Source organism: Netta rufina, assembly GCF_964035555.1.
Source record: "Netta rufina genome assembly, chromosome: 5".
NCBI lineage: Eukaryota > Metazoa > Chordata > Aves > Anseriformes > Anatidae > Netta > Netta rufina.
The window spans coordinates 37,196,418-37,216,708 of NC_140128.1; the positions used below are offsets into that span (position 1 = coordinate 37,196,418).

Consider the following 20,291-nt stretch of genomic DNA (forward strand, 5'->3'; position numbering starts at 1 on the left):
TGAACCTGACTACTCCTTAGATTACGGGAGGACTTGTATTTTCTTTTGCTGATGGAGAACTGAGGTACATTGTAGGGCTGTGCCCAAATAATATAGGAAGGTATGGCAGAGCAGGTAACTGAAAGAAGCTTGAAATGAAACCTATCTCAGTTCTTCCATGCGTTATCTTTATCACTGCCTAATTCTTCCTCACATATCAAATGGATCCAGTTTTCCTTCAAGAGAGCAAAAGCTCTCTCAATGCCTCTAGATCTGAAAGATCTAGCATTACTTCCTTCCTTCGAGAAGTTCTGCAGGGAAATAGCAAGAGACTGTTGACTTCACCACTGAGCGTTTGCTACAGATAACCTCTTGTCTTTCAAAAAAGATGCAAAGTGGTTTACCCTTTATTTTTGGTGTCTGAGAGAAATAAGTACAGTGATGAGTTGTTTCAGAAGGAGAGGAGTGATAACAATTATAAGAAGCAGGGATTAAGGTTTCATTCTCTGTTGAGGTCTGCCATACTCCATCAAGCTGAGAAGCAGTGCTTGTGTCCTGCGGGGACGGACTGCTTCTTAAGACAGCAGTGGCAAAAAAGTGTCTTTTTGCATCTTTATTTAGTCAAAAATCTGCCTTACAGGCAAGGAAGGTTAACAGAGTAAATATGAAATAGCACCTCACACTAGTGTTCCGTGAGCTTCCTGCTCAGCTTCCGATGCACTTCAAAGCTTCATAGCTGTCTGGTCTCCAGCTGTCTTACAAACAACCTCTTCACCCACGAAGCACTCTGCGGGTAGGGGCAGTTGTTTCACAGGAACCCAGAATACATTGTGTTCCCAGCATAGGTTCTTGCCTGACTTTACCTCTAGGGAACAGGAAGAGCCTGAGCTGGACTGTCCTCAGTGCTGTTTGCAAACTGTTCTCAGAAACAATGGCTGATGATTCATCTGGCATCATCATCAACAATCCCCAAGCCTGCCTTTTAACAAACCTTCCCAAAATAAAGAAAGGAGATCTTCACAGACAGGATCATGTATGTTTTAGTGGTGGATCTACAGAAGAATAATCGAGGTTTATGAGTGCTTGTAATCAAGTGATTACGTATGCTTGCCTGAGGTCAGGCAGTAAGCTAGTTTAGCAGCTCAGGGGACCCTTGTTCCTGTGTTGTACTCACATGACAAGAGCACACTGACTCATCCATGTGTGGGGATATATAAATGACTGCTTATAACATGTTTTTGCAAGTTTTAGTAATAAAGCCAAATCTGTGAGGTTGCAATCCTATCTATGGCAACAGAACATAGTCATCACCAACATTTTGACTTAAAAGTTGTTATAGTTTGAGAAAGAAACTCAATTCCTTTTTTTGTTTATGCTAGTAATGCAAAAGGTCAGTGGTTTAATGTGCATAACCTTTTAAAGTTATTTTTCTGAGTAAACACTTGCTGGAAGTTATCCTGTCTGGGTGATATCTTTTGCAAATGCCTGGTACTGTCCCTCCTAAACAAACTTTTCTTTGGTGAACCCAAGACAAGACATGGGGTGCATAGAGGTATGCATCCTTATGTAGTGGTAGCCCAAGTGATATTACAACATATGAAAGTAAAAGACCCAAGAATAGAGAAGATTGATGGTGTTTTAACTTTTGCAGTTGCTAGCAGTAGAAGGATGGTGATGACTGACAAAGACTAAGAGACATGTTAATGAAGGAAACTTGAACTACTCATCAGGGATGTTGGATGACAGAGGTTAGACATCATGCTGGCACCTGTGGGAATGAAATGCCCCTGGTGGAGAGAGCACCTAGGGAAGACATCCACTCAAAAACAAAATTATGGATGTCTGCAACATGAAATAAATTAAATATTTACACTAAGCAAGCTAAAACTTTTTTTTAACTATTATTTTTATTTTTTTTAAGTCTTTATGAAGAAAAAATCATCTGGAAAGAGGACTGAAATTGGGGGGGGGGGGTGAGCTGAAAAAGATAAGTAAATGAACAAAAACCTTCAGCATGGGGCTGCAAGGAAGGCTTATGGTTGTTAAAGCACATGCGGATCTGCCAGGGCAAACTTTTTTTTAGATAAACTTTTAAACAAAAATTATTTGTTCTTATTTGACAAGTGGATGTAAATTGTTATTATAGGGGAATACTACAGTCCTTGAAGTTCAACTGATTAACAACATCTAAAGATGTAATGTTATTTTTAAGAAGAGTAATTCAGCTTAAAAACTCCAAGTCCTTCAAAAGCTCCTTTCTCTCTCTTTCTTATCTTCTTCTCTTACACATCAGTAAATGAAGTCAGTGCTGGGTGTTTACTTACATTTAAGTACCTAGAAGACAACAAAAGATATTTAAACACTATACACGTTGTACCTAAAGGAGGTGGGAGGAAAATGTACATAAATGTGCCCTTTCTTGGGATGCATCACCTCACACACCTTCCCGGAAAAGACAAAAGGGCAAAGAAAAAAAACAGCCATGAGAAAAAAAACATCCACAACAGAAGCCTGCGTTGCTGTGTCACCTTCCACGTCATATGAAAATACCTTTTCCAAAATTTGAAAGCATTTCTTAAGAGCAGTCAGAAGCGTATTGTTTTTTTTTCTTCTTCCTTTTCAAAGCAAAGCAAAGTTCCACCCTTGCTGTCTCTCTCTTTTTTCTCCTCTCTTAAAAAAAAAAAAAAAAAAAAAAAAAAGTTTTGAGAATTTCACTTTTCTATTCACTGCAGTCCTGGCCAAAGTAAAGCCCTCTTTTACATTGACGTCAAGATCTTTACTAAGATTAGGGTTTCATTTCTCTATTGCAGCAATTAGCCAGGGAATGTATAAAAGGCTTCAGGGAAGCAAGCTGGGACTCCAGAGGGGAAAGCACTTTGCACCATAGGCAGATAGCAAGAGAGAGGGAGAGAGGAGGAAGGCAGGAACAGAGAGGGAGGGAGGGAAAGAGAGAAGGAGGGAGGGAAGGAGGGAGGAACAGAAAGTTTATGTACATAAACCTTTTTAAAAAAATGTATTGTTGCACCTGGTAGCTAGCTTTCCTGACACAGAAATGAGAGGTCTGCTCAGTGCTTAAATAGCTGAGAAACAATGGGATAGTGCAGGAAAGTTAACAATTAACAATCTCAGCTTAAATTTTGTAACTTCAGGGAACTGGAAACACAGCTGCCTCTCTCTTCAACAAAATCAGAAAGTCTCCTGGTTAAGGGAAGAATTTCTGTTAACTTCTTACTTTCTGAGAAACAGGCAGCTCCGAGTTGAATGAGTATCATGCAGTTACGCTTTTAACCAGCCTGCTCGTGTTTAACCATCTCTGCTCGTTTTAAAGAAAGAGAGAGACAGAGAGGAGGCAAAGAGGCTTTTAAAATGCTTTTTACTTTACTTTTCTAAATGAGGGCACAGGGCAAAAAAGGGAGCTGAAGTCATCCGGCAGAAGAGAAGCAGCGGGGAAGATGGGTCTGCTAAGTGTGGATTTGCTGATCACGCTTCAGATCTTGCCGGTCTTTTTCTCCAATTGCCTCTTCCTTGCGCTCTATGACTCTGTGATCCTCCTGAAGCACATGGTGCTGTTCCTGAGCCGCTCCAAGGCTGCGCGCGGCGAGTGGCGGAGGATGCTCACCTCGGAGGGGCTGCGCTGCGTCTGGAACAGCTTCCTCCTGGACGCCTACAAGCAGGTGGGTGCCGGGCACCGGCACGGCCCCGGCCCCGGAACGGCCCCGGCGGGTGGGCGAGCGCTGGGGGCTGGCCGTGGCGCCGCCGCGGAGGGGAAGGGAAGGAAAGGAAGGAAGGGAAGGGGATGAGCGTGTACGCAGCGCGGTGTCTCCTCTTCCAAGCTCAGCTGGGTGGGAGAGGGGGGCTAAGAGCTGGGGAGACTGGAGAGCTGCCGGCTCTGCTCTATTACTCGCACTCTGTGTTGTAGCCACGGCCGAGCCACTTTACAGCCGTGCCTCGGTTTCCCCACCGGTAGGAATAACCATGTTCATAAAGTACTTCAGGCTCTTCGTGTAACAATAATTACACGATGCTCTCACTGCTCTTAAAGTTGTCGTTTGTTTTCCACCTGAGATCCTCAGAGATTATGCAGCCTGCATCTTGAGACACAGCTCTAGATATGCAGATGTTATCTACGCGACACAGATAGAATTGTTTTAATTAGCGTAAAGGATAAAAATGAACCTTTGTCATTGCATTGGCAATTTCTCTTACTCATATAATAATTTTTAGATTGGAGGAAGCATCCATCTAGTAGTAAAACTGCATGGAGTGAAACAGTGAGCCTTTTTTTCCTCATGAAAGCAGTGACAGAGGGACATGTCAGAGATTAAAAATGAACTGGACTAGCTGAGGGACAGCTGCCTGGTGATTTAAGTTAATAATGCTAATAGCAGTTATGCAACATGTACTTTTTTTTTTTTTTTTTTTCCTTTTAAGTTATGTACAAACATTACCCAGTGGTGCTACCCAGGTCTCAGGAGGTAGTTATAGTTCCCTTTTATAGATTGAAAAGGTGGACCCCAAAAGATGAAATTTCTTTTACAGGCCACCCAGTTAGTAAGTAGAAGAGCTGGATTCAGAGCCCTGTGGCTTCCAAAACAGTGCTTAGTCTGTTAATGTGTTGTCTTATTTAGACCATCTAATTTAACATACCTCATGTGATGTCATGAAGTCATAGGGATCCTATCCAAATGATAGCTCTGTGTCTTCTGAAATATTTCTTTTTGTGTCACATTACCCCCCCCCCTCCCTTTCACCTCACCTCAATGGCTTTTGTAATTTGCTCTTACCTAGAGACCTGAAGAGCTGGTGGTGGTGATTGCTGGCTTTGTGATGTGGAATACAAGCTGTTTAGCCTGAAACCAAAGCCACGGAGACATTAATTTTCAGTATAAGACAAATATAAATAACAGTAGTCTTTGCCAAATGGGTCAACCTCTTATTGCCACCCTAGGAATCAGCCAGCTGGCTACCCAAATGAAGTAATGATGAATACTGAAACTCACTATGCTCCTAACCCTTTTAGTTTCTGGTTTTGGTCTCTTCACAGGCATTAAGTAAATTTTTCAGTGGCCTCGTTAAATGGGCCAGTGAACGTTATTGTTCCAGTTTTACAGACCAGGCAAGACAGGACAGTTAATGCATGACTTGGTCAAGACTCCAGTGGAAGTCAGTAATACAGCTCTGAAACAGCCAGATTTCCGCTTCCCAAAATCTTAACCTGTATACAGCCCAGGTTCTAGAGAAGGTATAGAGCTATAGGGAGCCACTCATCCATGGATTTTCTTCAATCTTATTTTACTTGGATAATATAAAATCATTTAAAATAAAGAAGGTACATGCCATTCTGTACTTTCTAAAGTCAAACTTTACATTTCCTTCAGTACTGTTGATATCAGCTGCAGAAGATACAGGTAGGCTGTTTCTGTGTTAGTTTTGGTGTTTGCAATGAAACACATAACTTGAATTTAGGTGTCTTCCTTATCACCAGTAAATGATCTAGGTTATCCAAGTCAATTAAGCTCTACAGTCCTTAGAATAAATTCTGGGCCTCAGTGGACTCAGCAGAAAAAATCATAAAAACATAACCAGATTTTATCACCTTGTTACAGAAAGGGGAAATAATCTATTCTCGTCAACCTCAAGACAAAAGTAATTGACCAACAATTATTTGGCTTTTTTCTTTATAGAATTGTGGACCATAAGGCTAGAAGATTATTGAAAAACCGTTATTGTCAGAGAGGTAGATAAATGTAGAGATCAAACTATAGAGATGACAAGTAAGCTGAGGAGTAATAGCAGAAGGAGGAGAGTCATTATATTGACAGTAGAGGAGAGTCTTCTGCTGATTCATTAGGGAAGAGGGAAAAAAATTGTTCAGCTGGAAAACTACTGGTAGAATTGAAAAAAACAATCAAATATACACTGTTGTAGCATAAGAGTTTAAAGAGCATGAGAAAATAGTGAAATGTATTAAATGTTGTCCTACAAAATATCCTTTTCCTCAAAAATAGCTTTTCCTAAATGGGACCATCCAGTTGTCATATCTTAATCTTAGCCAGTTAGTGAAGGTAGGAAATGAAAATACTGTATGGAATCAGGATACAAAATGCAGTCTATATCATAACCGTGATTGCTTATTTCTCCAGTTTTCTAAATAAAGTCAGGTATTAGTCAAGTACTTAGGCAGGTGCTTAAGCTCATTCCATTTAGGAGCATTTATGAGATAATCACCATTTTTCAGCTAGAATACCAATATTGAAGATGGTTGAGGCAGACCAAAGTTTAGCAGAAGCTTTGCCAGTTAGCAGAAGACTGTATCCAGAGCAGTAACTATTCTTGGTTGTACAATGTTTTGTCACTTACACAGAACTCTTTTTAGTACGTTTCACAGAGTTTTACATAAAAGTACTTCATGTACTATTTATATTCACAGGAAAATTTACTGGAAGCCATTCCAGAAAAACTCACTGGGTAAATACTAGGTTCTAGATTAAATGTGAATTTATCCTAAGAAAGGAGCTCTGCCTTGACAGCACACAGACAGTTCCAGAATTAAGGGAATTTTATTGCAAGACAAGCGTGTACAAGAGATGATCTGGGAATAGCTAAAGTAGAGTATATTTGAAATAAGTTATTCTGATGCACTTTCCCTTCTAGAATTTTTTAAATATTTTACCCAGATTTCAACTTCCTTTTGTTCTGTTTTTTGTTGTTACTAAGTGTTGCTTTTGTTAAGGCACTAATTTCATATGCAAGATTACCTAGCAACTGTTGAAGATTTTAATATCCTCAGTGGATAAGCAATGCACAGTCTGATGTATGTACTTTCTGTATTCTCTTTTATTGGCTGATTTTATATTTGTTTTCTCCACATTTTATTGTTGTACTGGAATCAAAATGACTGGTATCTTGTTTATTTTCATATGTAAATTTTATCATAGATTAATATGTTTCTTTTTACTTCCTTAGCTTTGAGTTCATTATCTGTCACACTCAGTGTTGGTATTGTCTACACTGCAACGTATTTATAATGTAAGGAACATCTTCCTCCTACTCTTTCCCAAGAGGCAAGCAAATCTTCAACAAGGGAGTCTTTAGGATCAGATTAATTGTCATAAGACATAAATAGAGCTAGTAGACAAGCTACAATAACTTTATATAAGTGGAAGAGTGCAACTGTTTTATTTAGGTGTTATTTTTCTAATTTACTGCTGTGCTCTGTTTATCTACAGAAACAAGTGGATTGACTCCTGAAGAGCAAAGCATGTATGTATATGTGTGTAGGTATTTACACATTCATATGTTTTTGTATGTATACAGTTACATACACATGTGTGTATCTGTCTATATATATGTATATAAATGTATGTGTATAAATGCAAAAATACACACACAGGCATACGTAATTTGCTCTTTAAAGAGTCAGTCCACTCTCATTTCTCTGTATTTGTATAAACACACATTTATGTGTAGATTGAATGCATGGACACCACCAATAAGAGATTATAAACAAAAGAGATTTTGGGGAGGATATTAGTATGCCTTCTGCATGCTCTATATAGGCCCTCTATATGAATGCGGTGAAGCGTCACATCATGGATGTTGAACATGTCATGTATCTTGCAGAAATCCAGAGAAAAAGTGAAAAAGCTAGAGAGGTTTTGAAGAAGTATTGTACTTCATTTGAAAAGATTCTCCCCCACCCCCACACCGTGAGCTCCATGCTTCATTTAGTACAGGGACCAATTTCTAGGATTTCAAAGGTGAGAAATTGTTATCCTAAGATGCTTTTAAAATGGGTACAAAAATGTTTTTCCATATCAGCACCCAGTGGTAAGGCCTTATCTGTCAATTTTCAGTGCCAGATATGAGCTTTGTGTTTTGGCAGCACAGTTTCTGCTCCTGGCTCCCTGCACAGATCTATAAGACTACCCTAGAGGAAATCCTCCCTCTTCTCCAACCTAGTGTGTTTCTTTGGGAAAGATCTATGCCAGGTATTTTTTTCAATGTCATCTTTCTGATGCAGCCAAATGCTGAGCAGTCCACCTGTGGGCATACAAAGCACATGTGCATAGACATGTGTGCATTACGTGTGCATTACAGTCCTCAGAAGGATGATGGAATTTCCACAGGGGCATGGTAATGGGTGTGTGCATGTAGTTCTACAGCTTTTGGTTGTCTTTGTAATGGGACAGCAGCAAGCTTTGGCATGACAAGCCCAGCAGAGAGGGAAGGTCCAGCACAGGGTCCCAGCTTAAGAGCCTGGGCTTACTTCTGGGCTCAGCAGCAAGTAGAGTGGTTCAGTAATGCCCAGTGAGATCTTCCTGACACTGCAAGGATGCACACTCGTTTTGCCTTTGGCTACTTCTGCCTGCCTAATAGGCACATTTATACTTAAAAGTAAAAATCATCACACAGAAGAGGAAAACTCTCATCTTTTGAGATGTTAAGTGTGTGCTATGCAATGTTGTCGCAAAGCAGCATATGAAGGTAATAGAAAACCACCATGCTTTACTTGCTCTTTGTCTGTCCAGTATCTCTCTGCTTTTTGGTGACATCCTTTAAAGATCAGAGAGAATGCTACATAGTTTCAGGGTTTAGAGCTAGACATTTAGAGCTAGACTGTTATTAAAAGCTTTCATTGGTTTTACAAAGTTCAGAGTTAGCAGAATTGTTTTCATTGACATTTTCAAATAAAAACAATCATGAAAGAAATGAAAAAAAAGCCAAAAACAAAACCACAATTAAAACCTTTCCTGCAGTGTTTGGAACATAAATTCAACAGGATTTGGGCTTGTCATTGGCATTATTATTAAAACATTGTCATTTTTATTAATATATAATCATGTTTGTTATAGCACTGTCTGGGGACCAACCTAGATCAGGAACCCATTGTGCTAGGCAATGTCCTAAACAAGAGCAGCAGACAGTTTTTCCCAAGGAGCTTACAGTTCAAACATTCAAGGCAGACAAAGAGTAGGAAAAATAATATCGTGACTCCAGTTCTTGATGGGGTCTCAACATGCCCATTTCATTTTGAGGATTTACATTTCTTCTGCACTTTCTCTGTGCAGTCTTCTGTTTTCACTCTTATGTAGGAAAAAAACTCTCTTGAACCGATGGAAAGGACTGCTTACCTTTTTATGAAACCCTTGTGAGACCCTCCTTTGGCTGTAATAGCCACATGAAAACTAGCTAATGTGTACCATCCAGGAAAAGGATTGCACCCAGTCCTTGCATCCCAGCCCTGCCTCTCCAAAAAAAAAAAAAACAAAAAACACACAAAAAACAAACAAAACAAAGCAAAACAGCACTGTGAATTTACACAGTACTAAAGCTGAGGAAAAAGAATAAATAATCCTTCAGACTACTTTCAAGTGTGCCTCAAATGTCCATTACCCAGGATCTGGTGGTTAATACAGACTGGTGAAGGCCTCTGGCATCTGTAGGTAGGGTTCATGGGGGTAGCCAGCGTCCTGCAGGTCACGGTGTCCCAAAAGCCACAATGTCATAGGCCATGCTCCCATCTTTAGGGGATCATGAGCTATAAGAAATGTTTCTACAGGCTCCCTGTAGATCAGAGGAACTAAAACTGTCCTTTTTCTTTATAAGAGTGCAAGGCAAAAGGCTCCTTTATATTTTCCTTCTGCCTTGCATGGTCATTTGTGGGACTGTCAGTTTTTAAATAAAGAGGGCAGCATATGACTAGTTATTTTTATCTGGACTGTGACCTTTTAATTTGTCTCCCACTTCCCTTCCTCAGCTTCACACACCTGATCCTAAATAAAGACTGGACTCTGGAAGAACTCTAACAAATTCCAATCTCTGCCCTCCAATTCGGGTACTCGAGTTTCTTAAAGCAAACTGCCATCTCCACATGATAAATGAAGAGTTCCCATTCCTGTACACTACTCCTAAGAAGAGCTTCCTGTAATTTTTATCCACTGCACAACTCTGGGACGTATAAAAAGAGAAAACAAAAATAATAATATGTACAATTCTGTAGCCAGAGTCTGATTATGATTTGGATGAAGCAATGAGAAATATCAGGCTGTTTGCAGGCTATGTTTAGCTGAATGGAATCAAATCAAAGAAAAGCATGGAATTTGTAAAGGAGCAAAAAGCTCTAGGGACTCAGTTCATAATGAACTGCTGGACTCCAGTCCCAATCACAGCATGTCTGCATTTAAATAGCTAATATCACAGACTGCTAATTGTCTGGCAACACCTATTTTCTTTAGGGGGTTGACACAGCCTGATGGGTCTGCCAAACTGTTTGAAAATCTCTCATGCAGGGAATGAAAAGCTATATTTCAGTGCACTGGATGCCAGGAGGGTTATGCTAAACCTGATAAAAGCAAAGCAACAAAAAAGAAAAGGTAAATGAGAAGGCGATGTTTTGTCCATGGGACTTTTCCTCATCCTCATGTAGCATGTACAAAGTTAGCAGTATGCGCTATTTCTAGCCCGTAGTTTATGAATAGGGCTTTCTTTCCCACTCCTGAGTCTCCTCCGTTTTGCAGTCTGCATGCTAAAACATCAGCAGCCCTGCTCCCTTTTTGCTCTGTGTGCAGACTCAGAGGAGGAGATGCAGTACCAAGGCTGTCAAGCTGACGCAGAATTCACTCAAACGATGCAAGCTGGTGCTTTATTGCCAGGCTGGCTCTTGCTCTTGCTGATGGCTGGGCTGGCTCGCACACGTGGTTGGACTACCTTGTTTGGTTTCCACCTCAGCCAGCTGCCCAGAAGGCTGGCGGCTGAACACACAAATCTCCACACACACACAAGTACGTGATTATAGAAATACTGGATTGCGTGTGAGGGAAATTCTGCTGGTTTGTTTCTCAGAACATATATTTTGCCTGCCTTTGTGTAAGATTTCAAAAGTGGTTTGGCTGAATGCATTTTTTTGTGTGTGTGTTTGTGTGTGTTGATTTTCTTTTCCAAGAGCTATTTTTTCTTTCAATAAATAACAACAAAGAAGACAGCCAAGGCCCACAATGCAGATGATCAGCAAAGATGATATTGTCATCCTGTGTCAATCGGTTCCCGAGCCTGGTGAAATAAAGAGTCCCTTTGGGAACGTCAGCGCTTCATCAAGACCAATTAGTAGAGATGCCGCTGCTTATGTTTAAGCATTAACGACTGGGCAGGGCGGCTTTTTGGAGTGCCTGACACTGGCATGGAACAAGGCACCGACCTAATTACTCCTCTGCAAGAGCAGAAAATGCCTTGTGAATGCCCTCTTGGCAAGGATGTCTCATTAAGAGGGAAAAAAAAATACAACGCAAGCACTCCTAGAGACAAAAATTAACGTGATAGGTAACCTGCGGCCATGAGACTTACTTTGTGGCTGTGGGAAATAAAGAGAAACTGCTATAAGGTGACATTGGACGTAGTTGTACTTTATTTCTTAAATCCATCCGTTTTTTGGTCAATAAGAAGTACAAGAGAATACAAACTTGCGTCATTGGAGAATAGTGAAATGCGTTGCCCCCATTGGTATCAGTGTTAAAATAGTACTTGAAAGGCATTCTCATGCTGGTGTTCAATGGGAGTGCATTTGTTAGTCTGTTCTTTCAGGGTTTGCAAACTTGCTTAGGAAAAGAAACATTTGGTAGATCCGAGGAAAGAGTTGGTAATGAGGAAGTTAGGATATTTAGCCTCTTTCTGCATAAAGATGTTCAAGAAGCAGACTGTGGTTTCACAATTAAAGATTTTATTGTTGGTTAGAGTATTTTCAGGCATAATACTGCTGTTAAATAAAGCCAGAAATGTCAGGGGAGCAGCTGCTCAGACGTTTCTTGTCACCTGAGCAACTCCTGTTCATTGTTCTTATTTTTTTAGTTCTGTCCTTTTTACCTTTATTTTTCTTCTCTCAACAGTGCCAGCAAATATCAGGAATCCGAAGCGTGTTGCTTAATTGTGATTTATGAGATAAATCACATGCGATTACTTCTTTTCCTTGACTGGTTGAGCACACGCTCCTAAATACTGAGGTCCATTATTCATCCAGTGAGTGGGTGCAGCACAGATGCTTACATGTCAGGCTTTGCCCAAAAGACATATTTTGGGCAACTCAGCTCTAAAAAAGCAATCACTTGGTAGTGCAAGAACAGTTAAGCTTTCTGGGGGGGAGGGCGAGGACGGGGGGGGGGGGGGACGACACCTAGTGTTTGTGCAGATGTGCAGGTGTTGGGTTTTTTGGGATGTGCCTTTTTTTGCAAGTTACCAATTTAAATCTCTGGAGTTGTCTAGCTAGTTTTGGATTAAATGCAGCCCTCAGGATGATTATATCAGCTACAGATGATCATGACCTCTGTGTTTCTTGCTCATATCTGGACCTTTACCTTACTTCTGCTTTTCCTGTCTTACTGCATAGAATGGCAGACAAAAATGAGATGTTCAACAGCTCTGCAGAAGAGTACCTGCTACCTGTAAAGGAGTAGGTGGCATGCAGCAGCACCTCTTAAATGATACAAGTTGAATATCTTGTAACATGGACAAACATTATACCCTGAGGCTCTGAGCCTGCCTCTCTAGCGAGACGTAATTTCTTCTCAATAACAAGGATTCAGTATTTTTCCTTCCTTGAGTTCAATGGAAAGACCACACTCCCAGCAGATCCTGACCTCAGTTATTTCAAACTTTGCTTCCTTTCAAAGGTAAATGAGCATGAGGCTTTTCTTTCCTCCCTTCCTCCCTCCTCTTTCTCTCTCTCTTTCTTCCTTTCTGTCTTTCATTTTTTTTTTTTTTTTTGAACTGTTACCAGAGCTCTAGCAGATAACACATGCTGCAGATGCAGGTTTACAGGGGCCATGGAAGGTGGTGGTTTCCTGGGGCAGCACTTGCTCCCCTTGCCTGTCATTACAGCTTTGTTGCTTTCAGTGATGCCATCACTGTGTGCTCAGCCTGGAGAGATTCATGGGTCTCTGTTGGTCTTTCTGTGGTTCTCTCTCTTGCTGTTCTCTGAGTGAAGGACACCATGTTTTGTCTCAATGTGCCCAACAGAAAATAGCTGAAATTATGTTTATGTCCTGTGTCAACATGCTGTGAGACCTTCTCATGCAAGTCTGAAATCTGGCATCTTTAAGGAGAGGGTCTTACAAAATCTACTTTAGTTAGACTCCGTTTCTATGGACATTCTGATGAAATAATGCTGAGTGATGATAACTATAGATTTGTTCAGGGCAGTCAGGTTTCTGGGGGGAAGTGGAAGATCCAACATATACAATATACTTGTCTCTAGAAATGTGTGCAGCAGCAATCGCATCAGTTAACTATACAGCTATTAATATATCTTCTTACTGTATCTGACTAATCAGAATACCCTAGCATGAAATGTAGATTAAAAATTCACCCCCAAATCAGTAATTTATTCACATTTTACATGGTTATAATTAATTGTTCACTTCTATTGACTTCATTTGTAGTGTAGCTTGAGAAAGAAATGGATGAAATATGAAGGAATTCAGAATTTGGCCCTGTATGTGTCCATCAAAGCAACACTTCTGAACATAATCAAATAGACAGGAGACAGAGAGAGAAAGAGTTTGAGAAATATAAAGGGATAATTGCATAGTTCTACTAGAGCTTGATGTTAAAGGCAGATACATAGGAATTGCTGTGGCAGAGCTCATTAAAACTAATTGTCTTATGTAGTAATATTTTGTGGTTCTATAGCAGTTATCAGCTAAGGACCTTGGAGCCCTCTGCAGGCTCCACCTTATTCTGGCAGTCCCCTCTGTGAGATGTATATATTCTGCCTTCATTCTGTAGGAAGGGAAATTGAAACAGTCAAGCAAAATGACTTTTCCATAATTGCCTGTTGGATCTGAGTTAGATCCAGGGATTAGATCTGAGAACAGTTAACTTTTATTTCATCATACTTCAGCTATCTTATAAAGTTTCTTCTTTTTTTGCTGCTTTTCTCTCAGTCTTACAGAGAAGAATTCCATTGGAAGGAAATGTGTCACTCTAATCAAAGTACAGCAAAGTGGTTAGAAAACGCTTTGAGGAGCACAGTCATCAATGGTCCACAGAATGATGTACTGAGTGGCTGTCTGCAGGGGTCTCTCTTGTGTTTAGTACTTGAGTATTTTCATCACTGGACTGCAGAATGGAAGAGAATATATACATGGAATCTGCAAACCTCTCACAATTGAGAGGCACTGCATGTGTTTTGAAGGTCAGGAATACAATGCAGAATGATTTTGAAAAATTGGAAAAATAGCTTGGAAATGTGAGATGCTGGCCAAGTGCAAAGTGACAGATTCAGCTTGGACTGGTGAAGTACACAAAGCCATGATGCGGAACAACTAGAAAGGCTGAAAATAGGACTTAGGCATTATAACTGCTCAGTAGCTAACTCCTCATCAACTCCTAGTCCTGGCCTATAGTTTACCAAAACAGTTATGATGTTTTAGGAAAAGCAAACATCTGGAGTGCATAAACAGGTGTAGCTTATGAGACATAGGAAGTAACTGTCACAGAAAAAAATAAATAAATAAATAAAAGAGAGAAGAAATGGAAAGTAGTCTGCCTGAAAGCAATTTAGAGTCTGCAAATACATAAGGCTGACAGGACTACATGTGTGGTAGACAGGATAAGACAGGTTTTGGAACCACTTTTGTAACCCTAATGCTGTAGTATACCTATCAGGAAGGCCACATTTCCCTGCTCTGTGAGTGGGGTTGGACAGGATGAACTTTTTGAGGCTACTGTTATTGATGATTTGCTCTATCTGGAATCCCAATGCTAGTGTCTATGTGGGCAGTTTGTATTTGAACAGGTAACTATTGATTTGAATACAGTAATCATAAAGGATACTGGACAAGCAAGTCACACTAACTTGCTATATTTTCATTTGTTCTGCTGTCAGGTCAAATTGGGAGGAGAAGCCCCAAACTCCAGTGTAATCCACATAGCCAAGGGCAGCGATGGCAGCAGTAGCAGCTGGAAGAATGTTGGTGGCAAGTGTGGAACCAAATGCCACCTTCTGGATTTTGCCGACTCTGAGCGGCCACTGGTGGTCAACTTTGGTTCAGCTACCTGACCACCATTCACAAGCCAGCTGTCGGCCTTCAGCAAGCTGGTGGAAGAGTTCTCTGGTGTGGCTGACTTTCTGTTGGTCTACATTGATGAGGCTCACCCATCAGATGGCTGGGCTGCCCCTGGAATCTCTCCTTCTTCATTTGAAGTTAAGAAACACAGAAACCAGGAAGATCGATGCGCAGCTGCTCACCAACTCCTAGAGCGCTTCTCCTTGCCACCTCAGTGTCAGGTGGTGGCTGACTGCATGGACAATAATGCCAATGTGGCCTATGGGGTTTCATTTGAGCGAGTATGCATTGTGCAGAGACAAAAAATTGCCTATCTAGGAGGCAAAGGCCCCTTTTTCTACAATCTGCAGGAGGTTCGGCTTTGGTTGGAACAAAACTTCAGCAAAAGATGAAATCCATTTCTGAAAGAAGATGCGTCAACAGGTGTGTCCCTTTAAGGTGATGTAAAAGGGAAAAACAAAAACAAAACACAAATGAAAACATGCTAGTTTGAATAAGGTTTTTCAGATGATTGCAGGAGAACACATTTGATAAAAAGGTCAAATGAACATTAACTAGGAAAAGAAAACTAAAAAAAAATAAAGAACTAACTCCACAGAAACATTATTGTATGAAGAAAAATATCCCACTCTTGCGCTCCCTATGGGACAGGTGAAGAGGCTCCTACGAAAAGGTGCTGCAGTTGAGCAGGAAGAGTGGTGAGATAAGAAAGAGCTGTCTCCCAGAAGAATCCATCTCATGAAGTGTCGGCCCTGGGGTGAGCTGGAAGCTCTGCTGCCTGGAAGACAATCTATGGAAAGGCAATACCGTGCATTTCATCAGAAACTCTTCTTTACCCTCCTGTGGCCAATGCAAGCAACTTTGGAGGAGCCAGGGGCTTGCAATTACTTTGCATAGAAATGCAGTCGAGTGTGGCAAGCCTTCCCTCCTGGTAGAGATTTTCTTGTTCAGAGGCTACAGGAACCACCATTCAATGCATCATGCATGCAGATGGCTGCTCAGATCAAGATGAAACATTGTATGCTGGTATTTGTACTCTCTATGGACACCTCTGCACAGCATATTAACTATGTAATTCCATCTACATATTTGCATCCAGTAGGTAGGCCTGTGCCTGCCAAGAAAAATGTTAAAATCTTTGAAGTCGTACCAAAAAAGAGAAAGGTGATCAAATAAACCCTATACGATCCACTTCAAAAACTGAAAAACTTGGACTATTTGTAACAACACAGTGAGAACCATTTAGAAGTGGTATCATGAGACAAAACTCTCCTGATGCCATCTCTCGGTTCTTACAGCAGCGTGTGTTTATCAATATTCTCTGGTTTTCCTCCCTCTTCCCTCCTCCCCCCTTCCCCTCCCACCCTGATCTCTTTCTGTCTAGCAATAGGCTTAAATGTAATTTCATTTTTAGCTTTTAAAAAGTAACTTATTTCTCTTTCTTTTGTTTTTATTTTTTATTTGAGTTAACGACCATACAGATGTATTTTGGCAATGGGGAAACTTATACACAACATACATTACCTCACGGAAATGGAAACCTATCCTGTTATTTACTTTGTCAAATGTAGTCGTGCTGATTTTTGCTGTCTTAGATGACCCACAAATAGTTTATAGATTCAGCTAGATTAGTTTAGCTGAAAGTTAAGTGATTTGCAGCCTCAGAATTTATGAGTTGCACTTCTGCTGTTGGATGAGATGATAGTCTGTGTTTCACTCCTGTTCTCAACAGCCTTCTCAGAGAAACAGGGAGGACAAATAGTGTGAATCAACATGAATAAGTGTAAAAGATGACAGAATTTTCATAAGAATGGGTTTGAGGAATTATTTAAATTATCTTTCTATTTTAATTATCTATCTATTTTAATTGAGATGCTGTCAATTCAGAGTAGACATTAAATTTAGATATTTTTAAAACAAAAATAATATAATCAAGCCTGATGAAAGGGCATGTTTACAATGAACTAAACTGATAGAGCTGAGAAGTGAAAACCCATAAGAGGAGATGGACTATCCAAGTTTTTTCTCAGCTTTGGCAGAAACATGAAACAGATAAACGGGGTAAGTGGCAAAAATCAAATTAGCTCTTTTACTTTCTCATCCTGCCAGTTATCAAGAAAATGACATATTAGTACTAACACAGGGAAGAACAGAAAATGCATACATAAATATTTTAATTTTCAAGATGTCCCCTTATTTTTTTTTTCTTGGCTGTTGGTCAAGTTAGCCAATATACAAGATATTTGGAAATGTATTTTCAGGCACAGATCTAAAATAATGACAGTAACATGAGTGATTTCTATCATATTCAAGTTCATATTTCCCTTTCTTCTCATATTTTCCTCTGCACACTGTTAAGCATACACAAGTGCGCTTATGTCTGGTAAAGTCTGTCAGAAGAGGGGTGTAATCAGGCCTTCTGTTGATCCCTGTTTCTCAGAAAATGTGTGTGCTTATGGATGTATACATATATATATGAATATTGTATACATACACATATGCATAAATGGTGTTTAAGGCCAATAATAATCACCATTCTGTCCTTCCATTCACTAATGTTACTATAACTCATTGCTCAGTATGAAAGTTTGCTATACATTTTCATGACTAACTGGGATATATAACCGAAAATTTTAAATCTAATATTGTAAAACCAGTAACATAGCCAAATTTTGTAGTTTATTTAATCCAGTGTCCTGCCTCTGACTGTATAGGATACTTCAGGGGAAGGTGCAATAATTTCTTCTGGATTTTTATTTTTTTCAGCCCTTGCTATTTCTATCTTGTCTAATGTGATCACTAATGTTTCATCCCTATGAGATGCTGATCCAGAACTGTGAGACCTAAATATTTCTTGAGGTGGTGAATTCTAAAATAATAATTTTTAAAAAAATGTTTAAAAACAAATTAAAACAGAAAAACATTTGTTTTCAGATTTGAATTGGCTGCTCAGATGGCATTCTCATCTCTTCCTCTTGTACGCTAAAGCAGTACAAGCAGGAATGATTCCAGTTTTTCTTCTGTATATCAGTGCTATATTCTACATAGAAATTTACATAGCTCTTATTGTTTCTTAAGCCAAAACAATAATTCACATCCTTATACAGGTCCATATTCTGTGCCCGTCTCTGAATCTCTTCTGTTTTCTATACTCTCCTTTTACTCAGGTGAGTAAAGCTGCGGACATTAGTCCAACTGAAAATATGTATTGGTGTACCCAGTACGGCATCTTTTTCTTATTATATTCTATTCTTAGTCATTTGAAACTTCATAAATCCATAGCAACTCCATATCCATTGTAAAGCTTAAACTACTATGCTTTCTTTCTCTTTCTCCATCATACAGATGAAGTCTCAACTGTTTTATCTGGGATTTCCCAAATGCTAACAAAATGTTTAGCACAGCTGTTGAAACATACCTTTAGCTCGGAGGAGGAAATCTGAGTTAGTAATTCATTTAGTTAATAGCCCTTTGTATATCTAAAGTCACAGTTATTTTTCAAGTCCATTTTCTCCCTCCTTTTGGATTTCCATTACTTTGTCTTAGTGCAGTACCTTGTTATTCATAGATGCCTGTTCATCACACAATATAAAGGAATTATAAAACTGGCTGCTCTAAATGGGAAATCCGCAAGGATTTTCCACAAGAAAAAATACACAATAACTTAATTTCTTTCTTGGCATAATGAATGCCTTACCTTGCCCGAAATTTAAAGATGGTTCAGCCTGACTATCAAGACAAAAATAAGTTTTGTAAATCTTCAAATTTCCCCAGAAAATCTGCAGTGAGAAAGCAGGGGAAATGTTTTGAAAAAGAAATAGGCTTAAAGCAAAAAATATCTTCTGTAAGTGGATGACATACATACAAGCTCTTCAATTTTTTGTTGACAAAATTAAAACATTTTAGAGGCAAGGTTTTAAATTAAGCTTCATACATTGTCTCTAGTTAATGTAAGAAGTGGAAGTATGTCAGATACCTGAAATTAGCATATAACTGTGAGTTGTTTTGGGTCCAGGTAGAAATTTTACTATCTTGCTAGCGTTGTGTTTCACAGTTGGTCTAATCTACTATGAGGCTAGGTTTGCTTTTGTCTCTTACTCTCACTGTTTGAGGGCACTAAACCATATTACTTGAGGTGCTTCAGTGTGACATACATATCGAGCAACAGCTCACAAAATAGGTGCCTGAAAGTGTTCTGGAAGGCTTGTGTACATAATAGAGACTCCAGTACTGTGCCTCAGCATTAGTATGGGAAGCTTCCAGTACTTTCTCATTTTGAGCAAGGTAAATAGTTATTCTGGGCTATCATTCTACATTGTTCTGTGCTTAGCATCATTATTTAGCACTGTATAAAATGAATGTAAAACTTTTTGTACTGATGGAAACGATAGCATTTTGCTGTTGCTTGTGTAGACAATGACATAAATTTAAGGCAGCAGGAAAACATGCCCTATCCTTTAAAAGAAGGAAATATATTCCAAAATATAATGTTGAACAACTGTCTGAACACTTTGAAAATGCAGTCATTTTTATGAAGGTGATCTTGGTGGGAAAACTCACAGAGCTTCTCAAAAATGTATCAGTGATTCATTCAGGTATGCATGGGGATGGAGGTTATGTTTCTGTATGTGTGAAAGTGGCTTTTCTGTGGTGTGGAGTGTAGGTTTAAAGGTTTTTATGACTTTCATTCAGTACTATAACCAAAGCAATAAGAGGTATCAGGTAGGGAATATTGGCCAGTTTTGTTCAACTCTACACCATGTCAGTGCTGGATACACATTCGGTGAGCTAGGGACCCAGTCTGGAGGCTTCAAAGAAGAAGGGTGGGGTGAGACATGAATGCTTGTGTGTTTATGAAGAGCGCTAACAAAAGAGTAATTAACTCAGTTGGTGTTCAGATGCCCTCACACTGGCATTCCTCTGTGCACCTTAGTGTTTCTGTATTTGGAAAGGGGTTCTCTTTGGAGCTGTTAATGAGTTTGCTGGGGTGTAGATGCCTGTGTGTACTGATTACGTGTGTGTCATTGTTTAAATGTCAAAATACACTTTGTAGGAGAGCCAGCAAAACTTTGTTACAATATGGTGCTCCATGAAATGTGCTTTTTAGATGTTTTTTTTTTCCCCTTCTATTATAATAAAATATAAAGTAAAATATATCTCTTCTGTGCCTTTTTATTCTAACATTGGTTATTAATGTGCAATGGAATCTTGACAATAGACCAGGAAAACTTAATAGCATAGCCTATGCCACTC

The 20,291-nt window shown here is 39.6% G+C and overlaps 1 protein-coding gene across 3 annotated transcripts; it reads left to right on the forward strand.

Annotated features, from left to right (window-relative positions):
* Window positions 1-3,186: 3,186 nt before the first annotated feature.
* DIO2 (iodothyronine deiodinase 2) lies at window positions 3,187-15,475 on the forward strand (the record flags this gene model as incomplete). Of its 3 annotated transcripts, none has more annotated exons than XM_084288037.1 (2): window positions 3,187-3,653; window positions 14,858-15,475. In XM_084288037.1, the coding sequence occupies exons 1-2, from the start codon at window positions 3,432-3,434 to the stop codon at window positions 15,473-15,475; spliced, it is 840 nt and encodes a 279-aa protein (XP_084144163.1). In that variant the 5' UTR covers window positions 3,187-3,431. The 3 variants fall into 3 exon arrangements, with proteins under 3 accessions (XP_084144163.1, XP_084144164.1, XP_084144165.1); XM_084288038.1 differs by having other exon boundaries at window positions 14,858-15,430; XM_084288039.1 differs by having other exon boundaries at window positions 3,187-3,576; window positions 14,858-15,048.
* Window positions 15,476-20,291: the final 4,816 nt, after the last annotated feature.